At 39.2% G+C, this 23451-nt stretch overlaps 1 protein-coding gene across 2 annotated transcripts; it reads right to left on the bottom strand.

The window, feature by feature from the left end:
- Positions 1–1290: 1290 nt before the first annotated feature.
- On the bottom strand, positions 1291–23266 carry TMEM59 (transmembrane protein 59). 2 transcript variants are annotated; one of them, XM_005607030.4, is made up of 8 exons: positions 22891–23266; positions 17662–17767; positions 16070–16164; positions 13529–13681; positions 11353–11434; positions 10385–10466; positions 6623–6731; positions 1291–1938 (listed from the first exon to the last, which is right to left on the bottom strand). In XM_005607030.4, the coding sequence occupies exons 1-8, from the start codon at positions 23077–23079 to the stop codon at positions 1783–1785; spliced, it is 972 nt and encodes a 323-aa protein (XP_005607087.1). In that variant the 5' UTR covers positions 23080–23266; the 3' UTR covers positions 1291–1782. The 2 variants fall into 2 exon arrangements, with proteins under 2 accessions (XP_005607087.1, XP_001488788.1); XM_001488738.6 differs by having other exon boundaries at positions 10385–10469; positions 22891–23079.
- Between the last annotated feature and the right edge of the window lie 185 nt (positions 23267–23451).

Genomic DNA, 23451 nt, shown 5'->3' with positions numbered 1-23451 from the left:
CAAAATTCTTTTTGAAAGTGTCAGTCTGGTTTAATTATGCTACAAATAAAAAGAAGGCTGGACATAAATATTTGAGTGTCTATTAAATACCAGGAATGATTAGGTATTTCCACATATAAGGAATTGTCTCTTATAAACAGGAGGAGAAAGTTTGCCTAAACTTGGATCAAATCTTTCAAGGGGAGGGAGGGTACCTCATGGGTAACCCCTTTAGGGAAGCAGAGAACCAACCAAGGAAAGGTGGAGGGATACAGGACAACTCTGCCGTGGCTCCTTCTTACCCGGATACTCCTTCGTGTCGTTGTTTGGATGAGGGCCACCTTTCCTGACGGCGGGCTCTCTGACTACACACCTGCAGCATTCTGCACCCTGCCTCAGTCTGCTTCACTGGGGGCGAACAGTTCAACGTGTAGGTGGTTAAGGGACGTTATGGACCACGGGTGGGAAATAGGACAACTGGGCCTTTTTTTAAGGTAACTCCAATCCATTCCTCATGTTTTGTAACTTTTCTCACAAAAAATAAGAACGAGACAACGACCGCTTGACCACAGCTGCTGAGTAATGGCCCCTCCCTTCCCCATCTGGACGTGTGCACATCCTTTCTCACCCGCTGTCCTCCAAACCCAGACAGACTCTTTTAAAAACTGAAACCTATATTTGGTGACCAAAGTCTTACTTGATTAGTTAACAACTGTACTTTCTTTTGATTCAGAGAAAGCTGACAAACAGGCTGTAAGGTAAGTGCGTGGCTCTTCAGTCAAGAAGCGCTACCGCAGCGGCCAGCGTGCCCCTTGAGTAAGGAAAGCAGGGGCTTGCAAAGCCACTTAACATTTCATGGTATGACGACACCGAGTCATGCTAAGATTCTGGGATACTATGCTACCTGGTATCGCGGTTATTTTAAAATCTGTATTATTGTGGGTAAAGGAATGGCAGTAACAATAGTTTTGCCAAACAAAATCTATACTTAATTCTGCATCAGAGTCTAATTCTTACAGTCAAAATGAAAAGTTTTCTCTGAAAATATCTTTAACTTATACTTGATATGCTTTTTAACAGAAAAATAGTGCTTTGGAAAGATGCATCCACCAAAAAAATCCATAGCCTGTGTAAAATAACATAAAATGCACTTATGAGAGGATCATTTTTGCTTCAGTTTGTTCCTTGATTATCATATTATACAGCAATAAACAGACATAGAACAATTCATCCTTCTTTTCTAGGTTGCGTAGGGGTGAGAGGGACGATCTGGAAAATCAGGAGTATATTAACTCAAATTTCAGCACATAATTATTCAAATAAAATTTTAATGATTTCAGTTCAATACAACTGAAAATGTAGTGTCATTAAAGGGCATTTCTTGCTAAATTTCAAATTACAGGTTGTGGGCCATTTCTGAGCAGAAGCATCAAATCCTACTGAGTACTCAGCTTGCTAACTAAGGTGACTGACGGCATCACGGTAGGAGGTGGGGAAAAGCAAGGATCAGCTCACAGAATTTGGCTAAGAAAGCAAACAAACAAAAACAATGCAAACAATAATTAAAGTAGTTACAGATATTAGTAAAATAAAAATACAATCCCAAATATCCATCTCTTAAATTACTAGAAAAAAATTACAGATAAAGTTACAGCAAATACAGTCTTCACAGATTTGGGTAACTTTATTTGCACTTTATAGTGATTTTTAAGCCCTATATCCAATGAAACCATTTTAAAAAGCACTATGAGGAATGGAAATTTAGATGTCTATTACGCTTTTCTTTAAAAAAAAAAAGAAAGCTTAAATTTCTGAATGAGCAAGATTGACTTTTGTAGGTAGAGGCCCTGCTTCTTCATGATCTTCAGCTTTAGATCTGACAACCACAAGAGAAGCAGCTGGATATCTGTTTAGCTTTTGTTCATTCATAAATTCCAAGTCACCATAGATACTCAGCTTCTGCAAAAGAAAATCAACGCATATTAGCAATTTGGATAATTAGGAACCTCTCTGAGTAAATCTACAAATAATTTAATCTATGAATATTTGGTAACAAAAAATTCTATAAACATCCTCAAGAATGAAGAATGCCTATACTCAAAGTTTCATAGACATGTGATTCAGCTCCCAGCGGAGGGCCAAAGAAAACTCTTCCATATGTACCAACTCAAAATACTTAGAAGTACAACTGAGTATCAAGAATAATTGCTCGGGTTTAAATGGAGTTAGTGTGGTCATACCAAGAACACTGATTCTGGATGTCTGATGCCTTAAGTGATCAATTCCTTTAAGACCTTAGCGCTGTGACCAAGTGGTCAAGTGATCTGGGGAAAGTTTCTCTGTTACTAAATGTTTTAACTCAGTTAGAAAATATGTGCTATTTTTATAAGGCTGTGAGTAGAAGAAAGAAGAAACACTTTAACAGTGAAAGAAAGGTCTTCACAAACATACAAAAGCTCCTCAAATTACTACTATGATATCCAAGAAGATACTAAAACAAAAGAATGAAAGCATAAAACAGAATCCACACAAATGTCATAACACTCACTGGAGCATAACGGCAATGTCTAATATCTTTTTTTTTTGAAGATTGGCACCTGAGCTAACAACTGATGCCAATCTTATTTTTTTTTTCTTTTTTCTGCTTTTTCTCCCCACTTCTTCCCAGTACATAGTTGTATATTTCGGTTGTGGGTCCTTCTAGTTGTGGCATGTGGGATGCTGCCTCAGCGTGGCCTGATGAGTGGTGCCATGTCCGCGCCCAGGATCCGAACTGGCGAAACCCTGTGCTGCCGAAGCGGAGCGCGCGAACTTAACCACTCGGCCACAGGGCTGGCCCCTCTAATTTAATCTTTTGAAAGTAGGTCTGTTTAGATGTGGGTCTATCTCCTAAAGGCAGAAAAGCAAAGTGAAAAGTTTTTACTAAGAAATGGGATAGATTTTGCTGTTAACTCACATGGCAACAAATCTCTGAATTCATTAGCTAAAAATTGAAGTGCTGACATTACTGACAGGACAACTGACTAGATTATAAAGCAAGAACCACACAGAAGTACTTGATATTGGAAAGGCGCTTTTAAAAGATGTTGAATAAAGAGCAGCTTCCGGAGTTTAAGCACCTATCAGTACTGACTCCCGCTGCAACATGGACGAACCTTGAAAACTATGCCAAGTGAAAGAGGCCAGACACGAGGGCCATGCATTGGTTGTCTATGGCAGGCAGGGTGGTGGTGGTGCTTGGAAGGGAGGAGGGAGCGACTACTCATGAGTACATGTTTTCTTTTTGGGGTGAAGAAAACCTTCTAAAAGTGACTGTTGCGATGGCTGCTTCCTTGAACATGTTTCAGATGTGGTCTGCTGCCCACTGTTCCAAGGCAACAACTATCCTGCAACAGGGAGGTGGCTCTGTTACTCCGGAGAGGGGTCAGAAATAACTTATGTTCCAATAACAAAATCAATGAAAAGGCTTCACGAAAGCAAAGTTTTAAAGTGGCTTTTGGCCCAAAAAATCTGAATAATTATTGTAATGCTAAGTTCTCAGTTATTTTTATAGTAAACAAAGGAGAAAATAGCAGGGAAGGAGTATTTATACTGCAATATTTTTAAACAAGAAACAAAACATTAATATGTATTAAAAACTGTTTATACTGAAAAGAAATCCACTAAAATGGCAATACAATAGTTCTGGATGACAGGATGAGTGACTTTTTCTGCTTCTGTATATGTACTTAACAAATTTCTACACTAAGTTTATAGTACTTTTATAATAAAAAATATAGTTGAAACACCATTACCTAGCCAAAGTGTGGTTTCACATACAAAGTAAAGCCTAAAAGCAGCGAATCCACATGGTTGTTTTCCACACATTTTTCTAGAAAATAAATCTCCTTAGAAAAGTATAGGCTCTTTGAGGGTGTGGCCATAATTTTAATTAAGAATAGGAAAAAGAGCTCCAGAGAGAGGCAAGAAAGTAACATCCACATGGCGGATATCTGGAGGGAACGTAACAGCTGCCAACAGGACTCCTCGTGGGGTCTCGACGCCTTGGGCTTTATGATCACAGGGGTCTGGGGAGCACATGTGGGGACAGTGAGGTGATCCTTACTTGCAAATAAGGGGAGAAAATTTCTCACAGAACTAAAACTATACAATCAAAACAAAATTTATCACAGCAGAGATAACATCTAAAAGGAAGAGAGAGATCAGGAGTCATCTGAAAGGGAGGGAAAGGTCCCCAGGTCTGTAGGATGTAATCAAAACCACAATGAGGCACTGACGTGTCACAACACCCAAAGAAGAGGCTGCTTCCGTAAGTCTAGCAAGGACTAAGAGAGAAAACACTACGAAATAGCCATCTGAGAACTATTTGGATCAGAGAGAGTTTGAACGTCCTGGCTCAAAAACATGAACCATGCGGTCCTGGTGGTGTCTTTCTTCCTAGTGTCCAACAGGGTACACGGGGACAAGCTCCTAAGATGAATCACACAATCAGCTCCCCTGTTTATGATTCCAGGATAACTAAAGAAACTTAAGGGTACTGGTTTTGGAATCAGACTATCTGGATTCAAATTATAGTTCTACCACTTACTGGTACGTGACCCTGGGGCAATTATACTCTCTTGCTGTTTTCATAGGTAGAAAATAGGGATAATAACAGCAGCCATCTCACAGCGTTAGCGAAAGGACTAAATGAGCTAATTCATATAAAACACCTAAAAGAGTGCCTAGTAGGAAGTGCTCAACATTTGTCAGTAGGCCTGGGAACCAGAATCCAGGTTGTGGTGGATTTATCATGGTAAATTCCACCTGAGGCTAGCCACTCAGTCTTTCCTGGCAACAACCAGGCCAATCTCTATGTGTATCTTTCTTTTACAAGGGGCATCCTAAGAGTAAGGAGAAGGAATTGGGCTAATGATACAAAAAGGAAGGAATGCAAAGTGCCACAGAGTGGGGGGTCAACAACGATTTATTACTATAGGTTTGTAGCTTAGGTGCCATGAGGATTTAGAGTGCGTGAGGTAGCTCAAAAGGAAGTAACAGGCAAAGGCAATCCTATGTAAGATGGGTAATTTCAGATTTATCAGGAACAATAAAATGATTAAAATATGGACATCGGAACTAAACAAGAACACAAGTAGCAAGAGGATGTCATCAGTACATTCTATGAGTCTCATAGAAATTTACCCATCCTTTAATACCTCCAGAATTCAAGATTCTTCTCAATCCAGTCCAGCTTTATCCATTTATCCATTTGGTTTAATTTCCTAATTGAAGTTCTTTTAATCAAGTCAGTTCCTTACAGTCCTTTCCTGATAGCTTATTCTTGTCTGTCTCTGGAAGAGCGGCTCCCCCTCCTCTCTCTGCTAACCCATTCTTCAAAGTTTAGGTCAAGACCCTCACTATCTAAAAGCCTCAGCTGACATCCCAGCACATAGTCTCTGCTTTCCTTAACACTTTATACATTTATTATTTGTGCCACTTAAACACCTTATCAACCACAGGAAAGATGGTATATAGGAAAAAACACAGGAGTTTTGAGTCAAAAGACATGAGCTTAAGCCCAACCTCAATACTTTCATAACTGTGCAGTCCTGGGAAGGCCACCCGGACTTTGTAAGCCTGTTCACTCATCTATAAAATGGATAATGAAAGCTGCTTTTGAGTACTGCCGGACATGTAAGATAAATGAAAATACTTCTTAAATTTTAAAGAACTATGTAACTGTTAAGTTATTAACATTATCCTGTCCCAGTTTCCAGCTGCCTGTATCACATACCATCTTAATAAAAAATATGAAATATAACATTATCTTAATCATTATTCATGTGTAAATCTTATATTAAAACATACCCTTATAGTCTATTAAGATAAAACTGCTGTTCAAATACCATGCTGGACACATACCAACTACTTATTGTTAGATTCTATTTTAATTTCTCTCTTCTTTGTTCTCTTTTAATATTGCACTTTGGAGGCACAAGAGAACTAAAGTTTATTTCAGTTGGATTTGATGTCAACAGACATTATTACTGTATATTTAGATATATAAATAACTTTCTTTCCTTGAAAGCCAGTTGGATCATCAAATTACAGCCTTGTCCCCAAATAAAATTCCTTTACTTTAACAGTTGAGTTTCTTAGGCCAGTTAAATTTTCATTACCAAGGAAGTCACAATAGTTTTCCATCTCACTCAGAGTTAGATACCAGAACACAGTAACTCAAAATCAAACACTCCCACCTTGCTGCTTCTAAAGCAGCAATTACACCGTAACATTTGTGGCAATTAATTTACAATTTTAAGTGGTTCTACAAGTCTTCTTTCATATATATCACTTAGAAACTGACGTCAACAGGTTCTTTTCAGTCGCAAAGAACCAGGGAGAGAGAGACACTACTCAAACCAGCCAACATATATGTCACCATGGTAGGTAGCATCACAGAAAACTGGGAACAGCGATTCTTGTGCTGCAAAACTCTAATTTTCATGTGTGCCAATCCCCATGTGTGTGATAACCATCACCAAATCTTCTCTCACTCTATTAGTAGAGGGGCCTTGTTTTTCTAGTTAAACAAATAAGGCATTTAAAAGGTAAATCATGTGGCTCGGTCTTCAAATGGCCTGAGGGTTAGAATTCAACCTACCTCAGAGGGAACATACTGCTCCACAGCTGTAGCGACAGTTGCACAACAAATCCAGAGCAGTACCATCACCGAGAGGACAAGGGTCATGGTCAAAATCCACCCAGAGTTACTGAAAAAAATCAATAATTAGCCATGTTAAAATTTCATAATATAAGAAGTAGGAGATTCTTAATAACTAAAGGCCATCAACGTTATGTACTCATAACATATTGTAACAATACAATTAAAACTTCATGTGTGCTACCTTTAAAACTGTTTTTAAAAACATGCTTATAGAAGGAAATACTATAATAGCTATTATATTAGGGTGGCATGATGCTCCTTCCTCCACTTCTCATGTTTCTGTAATACGGCTATATCACCTTTATAATTAAAAAAATCAGACATACTGGCTTTCTGCTAAATGTAAAAAATTACAGCAAATTACTGCCAAGGGTATTTTTAAATTACCAAATGAGATAAGGCAAATGAAAGCGTCCCATAAATTGCATACTGCAATACAAATGTCATATATTATTTTGCAAGGAATTATGATGATATTTGCTTTAAGAAAACCCAATATCTCAGAGTTATGGTATAGATGGGTAAATTATAAAATGATCATTTGTTTTATAAAAGAATTCACAATAGGCTTCCAGAAGTTCAACTTATGCAGAACATTTCAAATATTTAATTTGCCACAATTTACTTATATTTCAATTTACAAGAGCACATCTATTATGAGGCACTCTGTACCCACTATAGCATTTCTTAGTAAAGAGAGATTTTAATCATAAGAAAAATATAAGTATCTTAAGGTAGAAGGCCAGGTACAAGAATCAGCAACCGAGTTTCTTCCATAATTGATCTATCATTTGCCAAACTATACATTAAGATTCCAAGAACAGGAAAAATCAACCTATTTTTTAAATATTAAGAGTCTAATTCTGAAAAACTCTGTAATTAATACAGGTAGCCCAATTTTCACATCTGTACTCATCCAACACTGCCTAATAAAAGATCTGTACTTACCACCATAACACATTCCCTTGATGGTCTGCCAACACTTGAACATGCTAAGGAAAACCTATGCACAGTCCTTGTTTGTCTCCCAGCAAAAGAGGTGGACTTTGGAAAAAGCACTGCATCTAAAGGCAGGGAATGCCTATATGATGCTTTAAGTATTCTAATTTTAAAATTTTTTTTTCTTGTGCAATTTTTTTTTTTTTTTTGAGGAAGATTAGCCCTGAGCTAACGTCTGCCACCAATCCTCCTCTTTTTGCTGAGGAAGACTGGCTCTGAGCTAACATCCGTGCCCATCTTCCTCCACTTTATATGTGGGACACCTGCTACAGCATGGCTTGCTGAGTGGTGCCATGTCCGCATCCGGGATCCGAACCAGTGAACCCCAGGCTGCCGAAGCGGAACGTGTGAACTTAACCGCTGTGCCACCAGGCCAGCCCCATTAAGTATTCTAATTTAGAAAGATAATAGAGTACAAAATATTTTTAATGGAAAAACACCCCATTTACATATTCTAGCCCTAAACTGGGTACTAAGAAATTTCCTTCCATGAAATGTGAAGGATGTATTTGATATCTGGATTCTGGTAACAACTAGTTAGAGTCAATCTGCTGCTTCAACCTTCACAACAAAAGAATCCTACAGGTTCTCAACTATCTCCATTATTTTCTGTTCTGCTTGTCCACTGCCCTAGTTCAGGCCTCATAATTTCTTGCCTGGTTTACCGGAGCTCTCCAACCTGGTCCTCTACCCTTCACACAGAGGCTTCTTCCTGATACTTACATTTGATTACTTTCCTGCTCCTATTTAGTTCCTGTCTACCTGGTTTGGTCAAATCTCTGACTCTCCATACATATTAATGTACCTTATATATTCATTAGGAATCCAGCACAGCTAAAAAAAAATAAGCAAGTGTGATACAACTAGCAAAAATCTCTTCTCATGATTTAAGACTTATTTCTATCTCCTCTGTAAACCCTCCCTTTGAAACTTCTGACAGACTTAGGTATACTCCTTGTCTTCCTCATGAGAGGGGGGTGTGTGTGTGTGCACATGATATATAGCAATCACTATTGTGCTGTTCATTGTTTGCATGTCTGTCTCTACCACACAGACAGAACTCTATACAGGCAGAGATTGAACATCTTTTCTTAGGTCTCAAGTCCCTAAAACAGTGCCTGGTACCTAACAGACGCTCCAAAAAGAAATGGCAAGTGAAAGAAATGAGTGTGGCCTCAATTTCCATTGTAGAGGCCAAGAGTACCTCCATAACGCTATGTGGTATAACAACAAGGAGCACCGCAGTGAGAGTCAGAAGACCAGACTCCACTGACGAGCTGGGTGACCTGACAGTGGATGGATAACCTTGGAGACAGCTGATTCACCTCTCTGATCCACCTACTTATCACTGGGTACTCTTCTAAGAGTCGAATGAGATCACTGAAGGAAAAAAACATTTAAACAGGAATACTTTTTATTAAAATGTAGGATACTATTATAATAATTCATGTTTGTGCACAGAAACTTCTAAGGATTAAATCTCTAGCTATAAGGTTAGTTGTTCCCTAAATTAAACATTTACAAACTTACTTTTAAAATGTTAGAATTTAAACAACATAAAATACAACAAAATGTTAAAGGTCAGTAAGTCACCAAGAAGATGCTAGGTAGTGCAGTATTGACAATAAATTGTAACCTAAGATTAGGTGATTTCTTAGCTCTCATAAGACTATCAAACTGCAACAAAAATACTAAATACTGGAAAGAGAAAAATTGCCCCTTTTTTGCACAGGGTCAAAAGCAGGTTTAGAAATGAAAGAAAGGGAAAGTCTAAAGTTAAATTCTCATTTTCTCACCCAGTCTTTAAAGACTTTGTTCAGTAAAATGCATTAATTTTTAGGTTTCAATATAACTCTGCTGATACCTGATAAAACCTGTCAAGAAATGATTTCTATCACAAGATGCTTCAGGAAGCGTGTAGTTGGACCACCGCGGTGTTACACTTGAGACAGAACAGCCACTAGAGTAGACACACCGTGAGGGCAAGCACTTGTTTACCGTCGCTCTACTCAAGAGCTCAGCCTGGTATCTGACACAGAGTACAGAACTATTAATAAATGCAGTCGCCCACTGCCTTTCTCTTTGTTTTTTCTTCTTTTGGTGGAGGGGTTACAGGGTGAGGGCTCACCTCAGAACTTTTTGGAGGAGAAGCAAGCATACTTTGATAAAACCCTCATCACTCTCAGAAGACTTGATATTCCTTCCTAGGAGGGCATAAGGTACCCATTAACTCTGCCTGCCCACTTTCCCCTGCCATCCTTAAGAATCTTTGGCTTGGAGTTGACACTCCTTAGCAGAGAACACAAAGCCCCCCTAATCTATAGCTCTGATCTACCTCCCCTAGACTCGTGTGTGGCCATACAGATAAAAACAAATATCTGACTCCCAAACCACTCAGACGTACTTTAAAGCTTAATTTAAATGTCTGGAGAAGCATATTTCTTAACATAAATCAAGGAATCCTAACAAGAATGCTTTTATAATGTAAAAAAAAATACCCGCTTCAGTTTTATTCAAGTACTATGTATATTACCTTTTAAACAAACTAAAATATCTGAAAGTATAAGTTTGGTAGGAAAAAGGTAAAAATGTTTACTTTTGAGTAGCTAATATAATTTTAAAATAATAAAAAGGAATGCATCTCTGATACAAGCCAGATTTTATCTCCTAGACACATAAATAAAGAGGAGGAATACATACAGAGAGAGGCATCTTAAAAAGCCATCACTTTCTCCATCTTCAACATAGTCCCTGTGTGCTTGTGAACTTCTCATTTGCAGATCTGCTGAAATAACAAGGTACAAGTTTATGATATCCTATATTTCAAAAGCTAGTCTCAAATAACTACTTCTAGATACATACACTGTACAGATATCTGGTTGTTTTTATAAGTGTAATCTGATACACTTTATAATGAATGCAAGTTCCTCTGGCACATCCAAAACCAAACGGATTTCTACCATGTTACAGATTTCCTATTTTATTTTCAAATTCTTATTGACATTGATGCTTCTGTTTAATTACAGGTGGGCCTGAATAATAGAATTTGTTTTATTCTATTCTAAAGTTAAAGGTGGTCTGATGATACATGCTGTCATTATCCACCCACCAAAATAATTAGAAAGTTAATTAAATCAGTATCCAAAATAAGATATGAGCTAGTATATTTTACAAGGTAAGCTCAGCTTTAGCTTGATGTTTTACATTCCTCTAAGTTAAAATTCACTTCTAGCATGGAAATAAAAACAGAATAGGAACTCATACTTTTGGGGTAGTTTGACTGTTTGGTTAGTTTATGGGGAAATATCAGAATATTTCATTAGTTCATACTGAAAACATCTCTCAAAGCCACCTAAATGTTCTTAGAATAGTGGTTCTCAAAGTGTGGCCCCCAGACCAGCAGCACCAACACAACCTGGGAACTTGTTAAAAATGAAAATTCTCAGGTCCTACCCCAGATCTAGTAAGCTGAAAACTTTGAAAGTGGGGCTCAGAAATCTGTTTTAACAAGCTCTCCAGATCCTAATGCACGTTAAAGTTTGAGAACCACTGTTCTCAAATTATTTGTTCACCTTCCATTAGTGTAAAAACAATCACACAACCAATTCTACCACAACCAGATTTGACTGCTAAGGTTTTTATCCCAAGCTACTTAAAATAAAACTTACAGGACATTTTGCTTAGTGACGAGTCTTTCAAATTTGTAGGCTCCTGCTCCAACTGTGGAGCATACTGGATTTCTGGCTTAGACTAAAACGATAAGGAAAGCAATTAAGTCATTTGTACTTCTTAAGCTTTTCTCAGTAGCGAGTTCTGTAACACATCATCTTTATAAAAATTCAAACTGAGAAAAAGCAACAAAAGTATGGTATAAAAAATAAAACACATTAACCACAATATATTTTAATTGCACTTCCTAAACATCAGATCCAGTGCCTTGCAAAGAAACAGACAGATTTCTGGCATCATCAAATATTTAGCCAGTTTAACTTCCTGACAACATTAAAAAAGAAAAAAAGGACAAATTATAATATACTGCATTAAATATCATACCCTGAAAAAATGAACTCTAATTCATTTTTTAATTAGATGAAAATTGATCAGGAATAATTTAGCAGACTGCCAACATTTTTGGCTAAACACATATTATCTCTATTTTTTCTCATCTGAAATATCCCATTTTTCTCTAAGTTTGAGCAATTCATAAATTACAGCTAAGCACTCCATACTTTACAGCTATAAAGCACTAGAGGAGGGTTTCTCCATCCTAGTTACACTCAAGCTGACACAGAGAGAGAAGCAGACCTAGTCTTACTTCTAATCAGGAATGAGGGCTCCACTCTTGGGGTCAACTTAAGCTTTAACTTAAGTAGCTTTAGGACACAGAACTTATTCATGAATTTAAAGCAAGAAAATTCCTCCTGTATTTTACTTTTTATCAAATTAAGTACAGGGGACCCAAGGCTCAGGATAGTGCTAAATATCACATACTTATTTGTCTTACAGTAAGCCATTCAATTAGCAATAATTAAAATGTTTAATTAAATTACTACCAGAGAGAAGACACTGCCACGACATAATTTGTTGGCTGGTGAATTTGAGGAATTCACCAAATTAAAAGGAAGACAGATGGTAGGGTGGTGTGTGAGCCCTGGAGCTCAGGGAGCCTGCATGTGAGGCCTAATTCTGCTCCTAACTGGCAGGGTGACCTTAAACAAGTTAGGCTCTCAGTTTCCTCACCAATAAAATAGGGATAATATTATAACCTCATGAAGGTGTTTGAACATTTGAGACAATGTACATAAACTCCTAGTACACAAAACCTTCAGGAAACAGCAGCTATTATTGTCACATCACATGGTAAATAATGAGGTAGGAGAAAGTTACCTCTCCAGGAGTCAGTATGCTTTTCGGCAAACTCTCTTACAAGATATATGAGGAAAAGCACTATGAACAACTAAAAAATTACATCATATTGCTTTTCTCTAATATCTATATGTGATATATTTACATACCACTATTTATATTCAAATTACGTATGTTAATTATCCTTCTCTCTCACATCTAGAGGTTTCATTTTATCAATTTAACCACTACAAAATGTAGAAGACTCAGAGTTCTTGTTAGATAAGGATCAATGGGCTTTAGACAGGCTTCCAATGGGCAAAAGGAAAGGTAAGTCACAGTGTCCTGACACCCAATGTTTTCATGTAGGCCAAATAAGTAATTATTACTTGATGATAAATATTTCTAAGTGACTGAGTACATGGCTCTATGCCATTTAAGACATATACATTCATGGGGCAGGGCCAGTGGCTGAGTGGTTAAGTTCGTGTGCTCCGCTTCGGTGACTCAGGGTTTTGCCAGTTCCGATCCTGGGCGCAGACATAGCACCGCTCACTACGCCATGTTGAGGTGGCATCCCACGTGCCACAAGTAGAGGGACCCACAAATAGAATATACAACTATGTACTGGGGGGATTTGGGGAGAAAAAGCAGGAAAAACAAAAAGAAGACAGGCAACAGTTGTCAGCTCAGGTGCCAATCTTTAAAAAAGAAAGAAAGAAAGAAAGAAAAAAAGACATATACATTTAGAGTCAGCTCTGATGGCCTAGTGGTTAACATTTGGTGCTCTCATTGCATCAGTGGTCTGGGTTCATTTCCCAGTCACAGAACCACACCACCCATGTGTCAGTTGCCATGCTGTGGTGGCAGCTCACATAGAAGAACTAGAAGGACTTATAACTAGGATATACAACCATGCACTGGAGCTTTGGGAAGAAAAAAAAGACATATATTTATTGCTGTTGGTATTTAGGTGAAACAATGAAGAACAGTCATTACCTGGAATATAACTATTTTTCCATCATCAGCTTGAAGATAAAAAGTCCATGAAGAGGTTATAAAGCTCTGTGCAGAGTCCATCATGTCACTCCAGAATGACCTTACCAGAGTTAGAGGGAAGAGGAGATGCATTTTTGGCATCAGGGACATGAGCTTAAAAAAAAATTAAATCAGAATAAATTATTTTTTATATATGTATATTCAAGAGAGCAACATAATCAAGATTCCCCAAATCCTTATTGGGACAGGATATAAACAATTAAGTGATCCAACTATAATCATTAACATTAGAGTAAACTCCTAGTTACCTATGCAAACTATGGTTAAAATCCCAGGGTACTTTAATTTGCCCCCAACACACTTATAAGCTACCTATCACCTCTATCAGAATAACAGGCTTCTGAATCAGGTCTAAAAATGTGGAAAATCAAGATTTGATTAAATAAGGATTAGCAAGGCCTCAAGAGGTAGGAGGAGGAAAGGACAAATCATACCATTCTCATCTTTAACGCTTTCATGTAAAATAAACCATGCTGTAATGAACATCAATGAAAAAAGGAAGGGAAAAAAAACCAAAGGAATATATGCATAAAATGCGAGACATGTGACAACAGGGAAGGGTGAGGGGAATGTTTATGGGCTGAATATACATGGTAAGCTACTGATAAGATTTTAACATTAACTTGGTATCATCTCCCCTGCAGTTCTGACTTGTTGACGTTTTTAGCAGCAACAGGCCCCTCCAGAGCACAAGTGTGGGAGACCATTTGCTGAACTCTAGAGATGGCTTTAGCTCTGCTATGTTTCAAAAGAGAGGTGTTATGGGGTAGTGAGAGCGGTTTTTAGAATCAAAAATCTGTATTCATGATCCAATTTTCCCACTCAATAGCTGTGAAATCCTTCATTGATTAATTCACTGAATAAGCCTTCATTGAGATTATAAATTTTAAGAGATCAGGGACCATGTGTGTTTTATTTGTCAATGTAGACTTGTATTTAATCTGCATAATCTACATATGACAGACGGGGAGAAGCAGCTAAACCAAACTGGGCTGAGAGGTGGTTAAGAAGGTGTCACAAAGGAAACAATACCTGCCCTGAGTCAAGAGGATTCACCAGGCAGACGGGGAGTATAAAGAACAGAGGCATGAAACAACACATTATATTATAAAAATTAAGAACTGTTCAGTATGTATACAATTAAGAGAGAAAAATGGCTCTTAAAAATTAGAAAATATGTTTAACATTACTCATAATAAGAGAAGCACAAGTCAAAACTATAATAAAGTGGTACACTGCCAGGGGCTGGAGGGAGGAGGAAAGGAGAGTCACTGCTAATGGGTGTGGGATTTCTTTTGGGGTGATGAAAATGTTCTGGAATTAGGTACTGACAGCAGTTGCACAACTTTGTGAATATACCAGAAACTAGTGAACTGAATGTTTTAGAAGGGTGAATTTTATAGCATGTGAATTACATCTCAATTTTAAAAATGGGTGCAGATTCCATGGAGGGCAGTTTTGTTCTATTTCTCAAAATTAAAAATGTACATACCTCTTTTTAACTCAGCAATTCTACTCCTACGATTTTATTCTATAATATAAATGTACAAAATATGCAATATCATTTACAAATGAAAAAGATTAGAAACAACCTACATGCCCACAAACAAGGAACTGCTTAAATAATGATATATTCACACAATGGAATATTATGCCATGAAAAAAAATAAGTATTCTTTATGTACATTTACATTTTAAAAAAGAAAGAAAACATGTATCCCTGTGTATACATAAAATACCTCTGTACTGGTAACCCTGGCTACATTAACGGAGGAACTCTGAGAGGCTCAGAGATATAGGGGTAGGACTTTGCACTATATACCCTTTCACCTTTTGAGTTTTATACCATGTATTTCTTATGCAAAAGTTAATAAAATTAAGAAAGCTCCCAGTATGCTTGGAGTACAGAGTTTGAGTGGTGGGGAATTATAAGGGATGAGCTAGGAAAGTCAGGAGCCAGACTGTGACTTAAATCTGTATGGAATGGGGAGCTACTGAAGTATACAAGGTAGGGGAATGATATGATGAGATTTCCACTTAGAAAATAAACATCTGGACACAACTAAAGGATGGACTAGAGGGGCTTAAAGTGGGAAAATACTTTGGAAGTTAGTTTAGTAATACAGATGAGAAATGATGATGATCTGAGTTAAGGCAATGGCACTGGGATGGGAAAAAAGGACTCTGAACCATCAATTTCTCTGAGCCTCAGATTTTTCATATGCAAAACGGGGATAATACCATCACTGGACCGTGAGAAAATACAAAATAAGATTATGGATGTGTGCATGCCTTTTAACAGTGAAGCACTATATGAAAATAATTATTCAACTGACTTTTCTACTTGCAAACATATAATTTGTTTGCTGAAAACTAATTATAAAATACAACACTAAAATAGGATCCAGTGGGCAATAAACATTTCAACGTAAGTCAGTGCAATCTAAGCAGGCAATTTTGAAAGGCAGTATTATTTCGTACTTGTTCTTGTCTCAGTTCAGCAAACGGCAGCTGATTCTGGCAACCAAGGTGGCAAGCATATTGCTCATCAGATTGGGAATAAGCTTCTGTACACGCTGTAAGAGCAAAACAGTCAAATTAGAAGCGGGGAAAAAGAGAGAAAGAAAAAGGCGGAGGATAGAAAAGAAGGGATTCGCATTTTATAAAGAAATTTCTTATACTTAAAAAGTGCTTCATTAACATGAATTTCCAAATTTGGTAATTGTAGCAAATGTATTATTGTAATAAAACCCCATATCTTCTACTTCCCACAAGTCAAATGTTTCAGGTATAAATCTTTTGATTACACATTCAGGCTCTGGCTACATGATGACCTTCACATGAGGGGATCCTCAGAGTTAAGGCTTACATGGTGGAAAACACAATGGACTGGCATCCTTAAGGTTTGGCTCCATCATTTGCTGGCTGTGTATGTGACTGGTGCTGAGCTGTTTAACCTCTGTTCACTACTGATTTTTATATGTCTAAAATGGAGATGCTGCCTCCTACATCATGGGGTTGAACGAAATAATATATTTTAGTGATTTACATAAATGATATTACTGTTAACTGGATCACTGAGTTGAGAAGCAAGGGTATTCACATGCAAGGAAAAATAAAACAAAGCAATCAGTCTGACACCCTAGATCTTTGAGAAAACTGAACTTAAAAAACGTTCTACAGCAAGATTCTGAAGTTGAAACGGGTCTCTACCAGATATGTTTTCTCCAGTTAGTCCACTAGAGCCGTTTCTCTCTTGTGATACAATACTTCATCACTATAACAATTTTGTTTTTCTTTCCAACCCAGTCATGCATTTGTAGTATACTTCCAGAAGGTGCTAGATAATAAACTGAACAGAATTATATACATATGAAGATGGCCAGTTAGGAGACTGAGCCACAAAAAAATAAGGTTATATCATAGAGGCTAGATGTGAGTCACGGCATAGTGACAGAAAGGCACCTCCGGCTACACTGAATAAACAGTGTAATGTAATGAATAGAGAAAATTCCTTCATAGTTCTTTAGAAAGTTAAATGTCAATTCTGCCCTGATTACAAATTTCTTTTATTAAACACATCTCTTTCAGCAAAAGGTAAGAACAGTGCTTTAAGGGATGACAAAGACTCTGGTTATGTCTTTTACTGGCATGACCCACAAAGAATACACTATTACATACTGAGTCAAAGGCCTGATTCAGTACAAACTTGGAGCCACATCAACTGGCCTATGATTGAAAGGCTTAGGAAAATTATACTATCCATCGAAAAGGTAGTGATGAATTATGAGAAGGGTAATTACCAGTGCATTTGTCTAAATCAAATGCTTGGTTAAACAAAGGTGTCCTATCCATAGCACAAAATAAATATTGTCTCAACAAACAGATGAAATTTAAAGCCCATGAAATTTCGAGCAGCAGCCCTAAAACTCTAACTTCATAATAATTAAAATATGCCGGATGACTAAACAGTATGCTTGTCATTTTCTGAGGAAAATACGTAAAAAGCATAACACAATTCAAAGAAAACACCAATGTTATATACTGCTGACATCATTAGCATAGCACCTTACCAGATTCACATTCCGATTTGGTCCGATTTAAGTCAGTTCCATCATCCACAAACTGACAAATTGAAAACAGTCTGCAACCTCTCTGACATGCGTACAATTCCTCTTCCTAGGGAGTCCAAGAACAGGGAGGATTACCAAAAAATAACATTTTTCCCTCAGGGGAATAAAAAGTCAAAAAGAAAGCAAAGTTAGTAGGGTTTATTATAAGCTGTCCAATAAAAGTTTTATAAGTGACAGAAAGAAAAATGATAGGAGCCACGTAATACCCAAGATCTTTGCCACATAAAGAGGTTTCAGCTTCTTATTTTAAAAGTGATACTTAAGAAAGACGCCTAATGAATAAAAACATCACCCTTTCCCCATATTCCAGGGTCATATTTTGTGGGGAAAAAATTTAAAATAAAAATACATAATCAGAACTTTAACAGAGGTAGAAATGAGTAAGCAAGTACCTCAGGACCAAGAGCACACTTTTGCCACATAAATATTTATACAAATCATCAGGCTTATCAGGAAAAGTATCATGACTTGCTTTACATGGCAAATATTGCCATAAAGACCCCCACAAAGTGAGGTACACATCTATAAAAACGCTCACATGAAAGGATTTTTAAAACTTGGCTTACTTAAGCTGTAAACACAAATAAGAGCAACAGTGTGATGTATGGGAAAGGCCACTGGAATCAGCCAGACCTGGATTAGGACCTTTTAGGTGAGAGATCCTGAACAAATTACTTTATCTATCTAAATTTCCATTTTCTCATCATAAAAGGAGATAATAGTTACAATAAATTATCTCCAAACTCCAAATGCTGGAAGACAGCTACTCCTAGCATAGTGCCTGGGACATAGAAGGTGCTCAACAAATAGTAGTAGTGTTAATCACAATAATAGATTTTTAAAACCGAAAACAACTGTTATAGGCATCATCGTACATGTAAAGGAGCTCAAGATAGAACAGATTCTTCATTCCCGGGAAATGTGAACTCCTTAGAAAGACTAATGACAATGTCTTCCACAGGCTTTTCTTCCACGAAATATGTGTAAGTAGTTGAAACAAACCAGTACATGTGGGAAAGCCCCCTCAACTTACTGTGTGATCCACTGTGTACAAACTGGCAGGCACCTAATAAGGACGGAAACAGCATGTGCACACACCAGTTAGCAACCAACGGAACACAAAGGTACTCACTGCTTTCCAGCAGAAGGATTACCAAAATTTATGCAGCAGCAACAATCCACTAAGAAGAGGTGGCTGCAGTCTAATATTAAACAGGCTTTATTATACAACTTAAAGTAGCACATTTTTGGACCTCAGTTCGTTGCAGTTATTGTTAAGGTGAAATTGAAAGAATTTCAACAATCATGATAAATTTCATACCCAAATAGCTTTTGCAGGCTTTGTAAAACAGGGGAAGAATTCTCTTGTGTCTTTGGAGCACCACATATTTCCTTATATTGCACAGAGGAAGCATCAGCTCATTAGTATGAGGTACCTGCATGCCATTTCATTTCCAGACATGTTTTCTTTGTTAAGCCTGCTCAATAAGCCCTCCTGTACCACTTTCAGAAGAGAGTATGGCATGAAGAGCCTAGGTTCAGGAATCAGTCCTGGTTTGAAGCTGAGCCTCACTACTTATTCTTCACAACCTTGGGCAAGTGACTTAATCTCTCTTTGCCTCAGTTTCCTTAGTTGTAAAACAGGGATAAGACTCTTACATCAATTTTGAATATGATGAGGATTATACATTTTATATCCACAATATCATTAATATTATGCTATACTATCTAATAAATAGACATAGATTAATAACATACTTAATGAGCACCCACAATGTGCCAGGTACCCTGCTAACACTTAATGTATTATACAACACTGGGCACAGAGTAGGCACTCAACTGGTAGCTATTAAGAATCATATGCTGGGGCCGGGCCCGTGGCCGAGCGGTTGAGTTTGCGCACTCCGCTTCGGTGGCCCAGAGCTTCACCAGTTTGGATCCTGGGTGTGGGCATGGCACCGCTCGTCTGGCCATGCTGGGGCAGCATCCCACATGCCACAGCTGGAGGGACCCACAACTAAAAATACACAACTATGTACTGGGGGTTTTGGGGAGAAAAAGGAAAAATAAAATCATCTTAAAAAAAAAAAGAACCATATCCTTACTCCAAGTGTTTCATGTTCTAGATAATATTATTATTCCAAGAAAAATTTCAAGACCTATGGGTATCCCAAATGACTGGCAAGCTTATATAAAATTATCTCCTCTGATTTAGAGCACAAGGAGGTAGAGCTCCCCACCAAACTGAATACCAGCTAAATAATTAGAAAGAACTTCAATGACACTATCTATAGATTTTATATGCATTTTCTTATCCTGAGCTAAGCTAAGCTAACTGTTCTCTCAATATTTAGCATTACTACACTATACATATCAAACTGGCTTTATGACATGTAGTATAAAAATAACTTTCCGGGGGCTGGCCCCGTGGCCAAGTGGTTAAGTCTGTGTGCTCCGCTGCAGGCGGCCCAGTGTTTCGTTGGTTCGAATCCTGGGCACGGACATGGCACTGCTCATCAAACCACGCTGAGGCAGCGTCCCACATGCTACAACTAGAAGGACCCACAACGAAGAATATACAACTATGTACTGGGGGGCTTTGGGGAGAAAAAGGAAAAAATAAAATCTTTAAAAAATAAATAAATAAATAACTTTCTGTTGCCATGTGTTGGGTGCTGTGTTAAGAGCGCCACATATATTATCTTTAATCTTCACACTAGCTCCGCAAGATGTGAGGAGTTTTTGTTTTTGTTTTTTTACAGCTGACGAAAGGAAGTTACAAGAAGTTAAGTGATCAGCAAGGATACACAGATAGTAAAAGTGGAGCTGGGAACGGAACCCAGGTTTGCATGGTGCCAGAGCCCACATTCTGTTAAAAAATGACCAGGCTGGCTCTAACTAGCTTTATTATTAGAATTACCTATGTGTCTTGTATTTGTATTTGGACCTAGACAAATTATGCAATTGCACTTTTGAGGAATGTTAAAGGGTAAAATATAATAATTTTTAAATAACTACTTACAACAAGGTAAAGTATTCTACTTTCTTGCAACAAATAATTAATTCTGAAAAAGTCATTAAAACGAGATTTCTATCTCCCAGTTACAAATATCAGACCAAGAGAAGCTGAGTTTGTAAATTCATCTAATTTCTTACAACACACACTGCTTTTTCCTAAACTGTAAAGCACAATAATTTGGAGGAGGGCCACCAGAAAACACTACATTAATTTTTTTTTTTTGAGGAAGATTAGCCCTGAGCTAACTGCTACCAATCCTCCTATTTTCGCTGAGGAAGACTGGCTCTGAGCTAACATCTGTGCCCATCTTCCTCTACTTTATACATGGGACGCCTACCACAGCATGGCCTGCCAAGTGATGCCAGGTCCACACCCAGGATCTGAACAGGTGAACCCTGGGGTGCTGAAGCGGAACGTGCGCGCTTAACCGCTGCACCTTAACCACTGTGCCACCGGGTCAGCCCCTAAAGTAAATACTTTTAATCAACTTTATTTCTGTCAACAGAAAGTAGACAGTTAATAAATTTTAAGTCCAGGACATACAGGGAGTCAGATGATTTAGGTTCCTGGTGAGAAACTTTAATGAATAAAAAGACTTACAGATATCACATCAATTGTTAGAAAATAGTGGATATTATCAAAGTATCTAAAGTTTCCAGAAGTGTTTATCCTTTAGAATTGTTTATTCTCCCAGCATTCTGGTTCATACTACAAGTTTGCTAGAAAATCTCAAAAAAGTAAAAACAACAGCAACAAAGACCCACAACCAAACACTAGAACGATACAAAATAAATCTCTGTCCAATTCCAGGCCAAATCAATATTAATGAGTTTCCTCATGCAATCCTCTTAATGATGAAAGTTTATAAGAAAACAAGAAAATAATGTATTTAGGGACAGTATACACTGATTTAAGTCTGGAAGCCGTAATTTCTCATTTCTCTCTCTTGATTGCTACATTATTTGAAAACTCCACACTTCCTCTTGAAAATTGGTAATCCTCAGGCAACGGGAAATCCAGCAGTAAACAGACAAACGGTAAGTGACAGCATTTAGAACTTTTCATTTCAAAGACCTGAAAGTACTTGCCAATAAGGAACACCTTAAACTTCACTGGACCTGCCCTCGGAGTCACTTTGTAGTTTGAGGGAACATAGAGCGCTAGCCACACAGTTAAGCAAACAGCATAGAGGAGACGAAGGAAAAACAAGAAGACGACCAGCAACATCAGCAAAAGCTCTTAGAAAGGAAGGCAGTGGGGGAGGGAGGGGTATACCCAAATTATATATGGGCAAGGGCGGAGGAGTGACCAGCAATTTAGAATGTTGAGTAAACAGAGTTCTGGCGAAGCTGAAAAACAACTTGAGACGTGGAATGGAATTAAAGGAAAAGCAGCGCCAGGGGGCCGGGGGTCGGGGTGACCGGGCAGAGAGTGAAAGTGTCACTCCTCTCCATAAACTGCGGGACCCCCCCTCCGCGGGGCAATCTCATTTTTTCACCCACTCCACGAATTCCCTGTCTTCTGCACTGAACGGTACGTTCTCTGAACGCTGAAACCTACTGCTGCTTCTGTAAGCCACCCCAGTCCCAGCGGCAGCGCCCTGCCCACACTAACAACACGGGCGGAGAGCCCTCCCCGGCCGTCTCACAACTCCTGGGGCTGCCGCCACCCATCTCAGACCGCAGTGGGGCTGTCTGCTCGTCTGACACCCAACACACTGCTCCCGGCCCAGAGAGGCGCTCAGGAACCAGGCCTTATGAACTACCCTTTCGAGAGCTGGCGTTTCTGCCCCTGCCCCTCGCCGTCCCTTAGGTTCCCTGAAGGTGAGGACTCCGCATTAATCATCCGTATCCTCCTCCCCCTCGGAGTTCTCGTCTCCCCTGCTACCCCGCAAGCTCCCGAAGGAAAGGGGTCGTGTCTTCCTTCTCTTGTGTCTCCCAGCCTATTACGGGGTAGGTGCCGCACAAACTTCCGGTACTGACAGCTGGAGCGGGGGGCGGGTAGGACGAGGGAAGAAAACAGGCGCTCCGCAGGTGGGAGACAGCGGCTGAAAGGTGGGTTCCACGGCCAGGTGCCCGGGGTCGACAGAGGCGCTAGCGGAGAGGCGGGAGGCCAGGGAGGGGTGGCAGCCCGTTTCGGATGGACCCTACCTTGGGGTAGGTGTGCAAGGGGTAGGTCAACTGACAGGCCCGGTGGCAGGACGCCGTATCTCCCAAGACCGAGTCAAACGCTTCGGCCGATGCGGTTCCCGAGCCTCTGGCCAGGGCCATGGTCAGCAGCAGCAGCGGCGGGAGCCCCAGTTGGGCCCTGACCCAGAGGCTCCCCTTCGGCGCCGCCATTTTGTTTCCCTCTGTCACAACAGCTCAGCTTGTTGCCGTTTTTTCAGGGTTTCCTCCTCCTTCCAGAGCCAGCCCCCTTTCCGACCCACGGGCCGCAGCTTCCGCCTCCGCCGTCTCCTCAGCTCCGCCCTGACCCGCCCCAAACTGCGGCCTCCCACCCGCCGGTCTGGGTCTACGAACTTCTCCCAGGTTAGCGAGAGGAGGTGGATCCAGCCATCGCGAGGATTAGCGCGAACCAGCGCCCCTGACGCCTTCCCTCCGCGAGGCACGCTGGGGCATGTAGTTCTCTGCGGGTGGGAGGCGCACGGTGCAGTTGCGAAAGTGGTTCTCGGAGAACTACGGCCGCCCTGGGCGCGCCCGCACCCGCTCTCT

This window comes from Equus caballus, chromosome 2, assembly GCF_041296265.1.
Source record: "Equus caballus isolate H_3958 breed thoroughbred chromosome 2, TB-T2T, whole genome shotgun sequence".
NCBI lineage: Eukaryota > Metazoa > Chordata > Mammalia > Perissodactyla > Equidae > Equus > Equus caballus.
The sequence above is the reverse complement of the archived record's forward strand: the minus strand, read 5'-3'. Positions and strand labels throughout refer to the sequence as shown.

Excerpts from the sequence above, each read along its gene's own strand:
- TMEM59 (XM_001488738.6), bottom strand. The coding sequence starts at position 23,079 with ATGGCGGCGCCGAAGGGGAGCCTCTGGGTCAGGGCCCAACTGGGGCTC. Across the intron at positions 17,768-22,890 it reads CCTTGCACACCTACCCCAAG|GAAGAGGAATTGTACGCATG; the intron begins GTAGGGTCCATC and ends TGGACTCCCTAG. Across the intron at positions 10,470-11,352 it reads GTCACTAAGCAAAATGTCCT|CAGATCTGCAAATGAGAAGT; the intron begins GTAAGTTTTATT and ends TTGTTATTTCAG.